This window comes from Hippichthys cyanospilos, chromosome 6 (assembly GCF_059441005.1).
Source record: "Hippichthys cyanospilos isolate Australia breed blue-spotted pipefish chromosome 6, RoL_Hcya_1.0, whole genome shotgun sequence".
NCBI classification, from domain to species: domain Eukaryota; kingdom Metazoa; phylum Chordata; class Actinopteri; order Syngnathiformes; family Syngnathidae; genus Hippichthys; species Hippichthys cyanospilos.
In genome coordinates, this window is record NC_142374.1 from 18,790,838 (window position 1) to 18,798,486 (window position 7,649).

At 39.2% G+C, this 7,649-nt stretch overlaps 1 protein-coding gene across 2 annotated transcripts in view; it reads right to left on the reverse strand.

The window, feature by feature from the left end:
- Positions 1 to 2,567, reverse strand: part of otogl (otogelin-like) — a 29,783-nt gene extending 27,216 nt beyond the window's left edge. For both annotated transcript variants that reach the window (XM_088417082.1, XM_088417081.1), the window contains exons 1-5: positions 2,521 to 2,567; positions 2,291 to 2,436; positions 1,962 to 2,088; positions 686 to 863; positions 463 to 587 (exon numbers count right to left, since the gene is read on the reverse strand). In XM_088417082.1, coding sequence (XP_088273208.1) covers positions 463 to 587; positions 686 to 863; positions 1,962 to 2,088; positions 2,291 to 2,436; positions 2,521 to 2,560 — 616 coding nt within the window. In that variant the 5' untranslated portion in view covers positions 2,561 to 2,567. The remainder of the gene's footprint in view (positions 1 to 462; positions 588 to 685; positions 864 to 1,961; positions 2,089 to 2,290; positions 2,437 to 2,520) is intronic.
- Positions 2,568 to 7,649: the final 5,082 nt, after the last annotated feature.

A 7,649-nucleotide genomic window follows, 5' to 3' on the forward strand; every position in this document is an offset into this window, starting at 1 on the left:
TCTTCACAGTTTTCAAAAATCTCATACTAAAAATACTGTATCACTTTAATAATAAAAATGAATTGTTATTCTTAACTATAAATGTCACTGTTATAAAAGTATTTAGATAACAAATACAATATTATTTTTGCTGCTTTCAACATCTTTTCAATATTATCAGATCTATAGTTCAAAATAGTGCATATTTTAAAACTGTGCTTTTTATTTGATAATATTCTATTTAATGTTCGTATTTATTTAGTATACACAAATCCATGTTCCCATAAAATGACAATAAAGACAATCTATTTTAAATTTTGGGAGCAAGGAGTTAAAAAATACTCACACTATAACCAGTAATAAAAATAAATTCACTTTTAAGGGCAAGTATTCAGGAGTTATACTATTTTCACCAGGATTTGGGGCAAAATGATTTAATATACAACATCAGGTTTTTTTGCTTTATCTCCTCACTTTACATACCATTTTGTAGGTTCATCTCGCATGGGTCAACAATGGGCAGGTTAACAGGTGCAACACAAGCTGAAGACACCTTCCAAGCATTTGCATGGAGCTGCGGCGTACCCTCAATCATACCAGCAGGGGACCTACTCACAAATGGAATACATTTGCAATGTTCAATAATAAAAAAAAAAAAAAGACTTCATTGGTATGCCTGGAAAAGATGTGAAAAGTGCTGACTGACAGAAAGTCATCTCGAAGATTTCCATTCAGGGTCCCGCAAAGGCCGAGCGTCAATCCTCGCCAGCGGCTGTCAAGTTGCAGATGAACTCGCCCGCCTTTTCCGTCGTAATGCAGCCTCAGTCCAACATGTGCTTTCAGTTGGGTGAACACCGAAGTCAGCTTGCGCACATCCATTGCATCTAAACACCCATGAAACACCAAAACACATGTAAATGATAACGTTATTTAGTTAAATCAATCCAGAAATGTTCTTGACATTGAGTTCTATTGAGTTCTACCATTTTCAGATGATGTTTTCTGAGTTTGTTCATGTGACATTCACAAGCTAAGCTAGTCACTACTGAGCCCTGAGCAACATTGATATCATTTTTAGTTGAAAGTAAGCGGCAAAATGGGCACCCACTGAATATGGATTAAAAACACGTGGATTTTGCTGCTTAATTCGTTTTCCACAAATGCAATATTACTCAGAATGCCATATTCAGAAATATGGGATTATTGTAAGGAAAAATAATTTGGGTTCACTTCCCTTAAACACTTGTTTTGACCTACTTTGAAGTATGGGGAATTCATTTTTTTTGTCATTTATTTTGTCAATAGGCGATTCTATTTTTTTTCTTTGTTCATTCAAGTGGCACAGTTGGGATACATAATCAGGACAACATGAATGATATTTAAAGGTCCAAGTCTGCTCAAATAACACAAATTCACCCACTGTGAACTACTAAGAAAGCAAACAGCAATAAATATGATGCAAATATAGTACCTTCGAGGCATCATTAAATTTCCAAAAATAATGGAGGTTACTCTCATTTAAATCAATGGGTGGGAAAAATCAACCCAGGCCTACTAGACACTGTGGAACTTATTATTTGCATTATTTACATATCATCATTTACTAATATCACTGTCCAGTGCTGATGCTCATGCAGCTTTTATTTTATTTTATTTTTTGTCAATGGGAAAAATCAGCACAGGCTTACTAGACACTATGTAACATGTATTATTTGTATTATTTTCATATTGTTTACTAACATCATTGTCCATTACTGATGCTAACGCAGCATGTCAATGGGCAGTTGCACATAAGCGTTGTCAAACTGACTAAGCCATTTTCAATGCTTAAAATTGGTTGATGATTTGTGAAAATAATAAAAATTACATCCATTTGTTATCACACATGCCCAAATCTAAAAGTAACCCTGGAACATTACTGCTGTATCCATTAAAATAAAGAAGCATAACAGAAAGGTTCAAATAGTGTAGTCAATAGCCACCATCAAGAAAAGGCAGGATGGGCGCTGAGTTGACGCCAATTATCACACCGCCTTCTCTTGTCAGGGTGATTTGACGACTGACATCATCCTCCAGAACGAGAGTCACCGACTGAATACACACTTGCTTCTGTACACAGAAAAGGCAGGTTAAAGGACAGTGTGTATGTGGATATACGCAAGGCCGCCAGGGATATTCAGCAATTCTTATATCACACTCTACTGAAATACTCTTGTTCATACTAAATGCTCTATGAAAACATTTCAGTTGTGTGTGTAAGAGCTAACGTCCCTGACGGCTCTTCATATGGCTGTGAAGATCCATTCAGCACCTCAGCACAAGTCGTGTATTGTAGCGTGACGGTAAATCTGCTGCTGCCGCGGCTCTTTGCCAGGATGTATTGACACGCACCCGGCTGAAGAAACATCCGTCCGTCAAAAGTGGTCACAAACACGTCCCCCATTACCGAACATTCCGCTGAGGGTGGAATGGATCGAAGTAGTAAAATGATAGATACAGCGGCTAACTGCTTTCTCAGCAAAAAGGTCAAGGCGGTCTCACCGGTGCAGTTGTTCTCAGTGCAGTTCCATATGCCTCCCATGCAAATACTAAAAAAATATTAAAGTCGTTAAACAGCCCGGTGGTGAAATGAATCCTTTTTGCAATGGAATTTATGTCAACACTTACCAAAAATTGCAACCTTGCTGAAGTACGTGTCCGTGGACGTATGATGCACCATGGTAAACGCACGGACACTGAGATGCAGCTATGCATGTTCCATTTTGTAGAATGAGCCCTGATAAAAAAATGCAATATGATCCATCCATCCATTTTCTAGAGCGGCTTATCTTCACAAAGGTTGCAGGCTTGCTGCTGCCTATCCCAGCTGACCGGGCAGTAGACGGGGGGGGGGGGGCAACATGAACTGTTGGCCAGCCAATTGCAGGACACACAGAGATGAACAACCATTCATACACCTAAGAACAATTTACTACGTCCAATACACCTGCCATGCATGTTTTTGGAGCGTGGGAGGAAGTGCCCGGAGAAAACCCATGGGGGCCAGGGGAGAACATGCAAACTGGGCACAGGATAGCTGGATCCTCCCGTTACCATGATAAGATACGGAATTTGTGTATTTTTTATGAATTTTTTACGACCACAAGTGACTTAAATCATGCATGTGCTGTTTAGGGCATCAGTTGCCCTGTACCAATGCTCTGAATTTCTGCCTCTCAAATGTAAATAGTCTTAGATTTCTTTAGTCTCTAATACTCTAGTTTTCAGTCTTTTTTTCATTGACCCAGTGAAATATTTTTTTCAACCATGTACCATATACTTAGCTCATTCACTCTCAAAAATGTTGTTATACATTTTTTCGGAGTCTAGAAATTCAATAACAAGTATCCATCCATTTATATATGTATATGTATATACTTTTTTTTTTACAATTTTCCGTGGTCTAAAATAGGTTAGTACTGAATAAATTTTGTCCTTGTGCTGTTCGCCTCATTATAAAAAAGTGACAAAATAAAGGCATACAACATTTGCCAATGAGTCACTAAAACACAATTTAGCAATAAACTTGTTTCATATTCCAATTAATTTGCACTTATTTTGGAAAGAAAACATATTGTTCCTGTAACCGCTTTAAAAGGCATCAAATTAGATTTGCTGATATTGCCTACTATATAAATTGTGCATATGAAAGGAACACAAATTTCAATGCAAATTGATCAACTAGCATTTAACACAAATGACAAATTTCCTTGTCTTCACTACCATCAGGACAGTAGCAGCCGTCCAGGCAATGTAGGTTGGTTCCCAGGCACTCCTTTTCAAAGGTGCAGGTGGGAGGGCAGCAACTGATACAATCTCTGTACACGAAGCTCTCCTCACAGCCATCATCTACAGGTGAAGACAGTTTCACACAAATCCAGACACATGCTAAAAATTAGACCGAATTTGGGGATTTTTACAAACTACTGATCAAAAGCTCGATTGGTGGCTGTCTCTCAAAGATTGATGTTATCCTGTTCTCTAAATTAGTCAGGATGCTAAAACTGGTACATGTCTAACAATCTCACTTTTCAAAAGAGAAAAGTTGTATTGAGAACTTACTACAAGAGGGAAAACTATCCCTCCACTCCCTCACTGGATATCCCACATGGGAGCAGGCCCGGGTGTACTCCACCAAGGCCCTGCAAAATGTCTCCTCATCATCAGCTCTATGGTAGAAATACACTTCAAGTGATGCGGGACTGTAGCCGAGCTAGCTTACCAACCGCATAAAAATGACAGTGGAGGACAAACAGAGTCGAGGTAGACGTGACTTACACACAGAGGTCAGAGACACAGCTGGCCACAAATGGGTTGGGATCAATATTCTCGTGACAGGACAGAAAGGGGAAGAAAAGGAGAGCGCTGCATTTCTCGATGGCATCCTGTAGACACGAATGGCATGACAATGGAGACTAAGCTATTTGGAAGTCAAAACTCAACCGTGATGCTTCCCTGACATTCACAGACACCGTCATGACAAAATAAAACATTCTCTGTCTACTGCTTCACTTAACTATACGGGAAGTAACTCAAATATTGTGGCAGTGTTCAGTGTTACTAACAAGCATTTATTCATTCATTTTATGAGGGAAGTGAATAAGATGGACACATGTGCTGTCGTACTTTATCGCCAAGAGACTTTCGGGGCAGTGTGTGAACATAGTTCTTACATCCATGTCCGATTCTGAGTCACACGGCCCGCTGAAGTCGAGGTCCACTGAGGGGCAGGCTCTTTCATGGGGCAGGTCAACTGCCCAGCTGTTCGCAAATACTGCAGGCTCATCGGTCCGGATGCCTGAAAATATTTATTTGTGAATGAAGTGACGATGGATAAGCAGTGATGATAAGGCAATTGCACTCCCGTTTTTATGGTGAGCCATTTAGAATAGAATAGTGAAATCTCTACACAATCTTCTGATTCTTGAAGTTGAGACCAAATGATCAGAAGCCACTCAAAAATGTCAACCAAAAAAGCCATCTGTTTTGTCATTGTATTTTGGATATGGATCATACAGTCAGCTGTCTGTTTGGATTTTAATATAAAATGCAAATTTGCAAACATATGAAAAAAAATATTTTCATAGTAGTCAAAAGTTTTGAAACAGCTTCAAATTTAACTGCCTATAAGCACAACAAGTGACCATTAACTTTTACTTGTCTCTTTTTTTTTCTCTGCATCATGGTGATATTGAACTTTAAATTGATTGATTGATTGATTTTAAAATGACCAGCTATGAAGTAAAAGCAATTCCAAGCAATTAATTGTATGTTGCTGCATAGTCTGGATTGTAGCTGGCAAAGATCACTTTGCAATTCAGTCATAAAGTTGTATATCAAAATGGCTGACTTTCAACAATATTCTCACGCTAGACAAGCTTAATTCTGTCAGCTGTTGAAATACAACCAATTTAAAAACAGTGATTCCAAGAGGGCATTCACCATGGGGTCCAACTATCAAATGAGAAGATTAATGCTGACAGGAGGGATAAGAGAACAATGTGGCATCTCTTACCGCGGGCAGTGGTGAGGTCATCACCCGGTATGTGGTTGAAATTCCCACACAGGCCACAAGGGGCACCCTGGTGCTCCTCGCTCATCTTCAAGTAGACCCCAGAGCCTCCATCCCAGGCCAGGGAGAAGCCAAAAACACTCTTCACGAGCAGGTAATCGGCCAACCGCTCGATAAAAACGCCACCTATTGTGTGAGGCAGACTGAGCCTGGGATTAGACAACGACATTTATATTCAACTTGGAACTTGGAAAATCCTCCACAAAATAGGCTATTGATTACATGGTTATCTTTGCACATCGCTTACCGGCGCCCTCCCTGGTGGACATGGTATGCAGATATGTGGATCTCTTCCTCGTTCGGAAATAATAGGCTGAGAGCTCTTGGACAGGAATACACACTCCTGTCGCACACTCGGCTGTTGTGCACCTAAAGACATGCCACTCAGAATGCAGACATGAGCCGAAATCCTCAGTGTCCCACATTCACAGTTGACATAAAGGTAACGGTTTGATTTAAAGTAAAAACAATGACTCAGAGGGTGTTTCCGAACTTTTGACTGGTACTGTATAAATTATCCAAATTTGCAATAGGATTTTTTTTTTCAACACACATTTTATGTTGTTGCTCTTACCCACACAGTATATTGTGGTATGGATGAGTGGCAGTCCTGTGCCAGGACATAGGAGCATGCCCCAGGAAAGTAAAAGTAGATCCCATCAAAGGTCTCATAGTGGTGCTGACCCCAGGACCTGCAGATCCCGTCTCTGTCTTGACCCTGGTTGGGCACTGACCAATCAGTTTAGGAGACATAAATTAAATTAAGTAAAAAAACGATACAATTCTCAATTTTATTGTTGTTTCTTTAACCCTTGTGGGGTTTTTTTTGCAATCCTTTGATCTATACATTAAAGCCATTTCACTTCAAAGGGAAAGGATTGAAAGAAGACCCCAGGGGGCTGAAATTTCACCCACAGGCTGACAAATGTCAAAGTTCAACATGGCATGACCGCTTCGGTATCACACTACAAGAAGTGTGATGATGTGGGATTAAAAGAACCCAAAATGATCAAAATACTGTACTGCACAAAAGTTAAAAAGGATCAACCCCCCGCAAAGCTCTTCATGGTTCACCGAATCTCCGCAGCTGACGATGCTGACATTTAGGGGGTCTGATGGTGGAAGAAATGATTCATCTTCTATTCTTCTTATCGTCTTAGTAGAGGGCACATTTTTACATCTAACACTATTTATCTGTAAATTAGATGATAAAATATACAATTACCCCATCTACATGTGTTCAGCTGTTTAAGCTGTTAGACTTATCTAGCTGAATAATCAACCATATTGAATTGGGCTTTAGCAGGAAAAACACCCTTTTTTTTTTTTACTGTAAAAATGATCTTAAAGCTTCAACTTGGTTCCCATATCTCCTTCTAGCCTGTGCGTGGATCAGATTAAAAAATGTCTTTATGACAATTCTCCTGCTGTGCGTGGGATAGAGAGCAAGGGATCCGTGCAAATGAATTCTGTTGTACTACATAAATCTTTCATGAATACCTGCTAATAACCAGGGAGGTTGCTATGTTTATAATAATATAATCTTTGCATTATTACAAACAGATTTATTTAGCAATGTATTTATTTATTTACAAACCTATTTATCAAAAACAAAAAAAGCCCAATTGTTTTCATTCAACCTTTCTGTAGATAATTTTACTCACCAATTTGACAGCGGTCTCCCAGTGCTTGAAACTGGGTACAATCACACACACCATCACCTTGACACCAGCCACCATTGAGGCAGCCACAATATTCTGGGGGATTGAAAAAAAGTGTCCATTTTGCATTCTGGGACATTATAAAAATACATCTTGATTTTTCGAACCAGTTAAGCACTTACCTGATGAGGAGTCTCTGGTTGTATAATTGTGCAAAACACTGCGTGCCAACGTTTCTTCTGAGTGCAGTGGTCTGTATGTCTGTTTAATCATTTAAATCAGATGTAGTCAGACTTTTTACTCCAAGTAAGAGCTCAAAACTTAAATACTTCGGACCACTATTTTAACCAACATAAAAATCAAGTAGCATTGTGCTCTTGAGCATTCCGTAAAGGTGA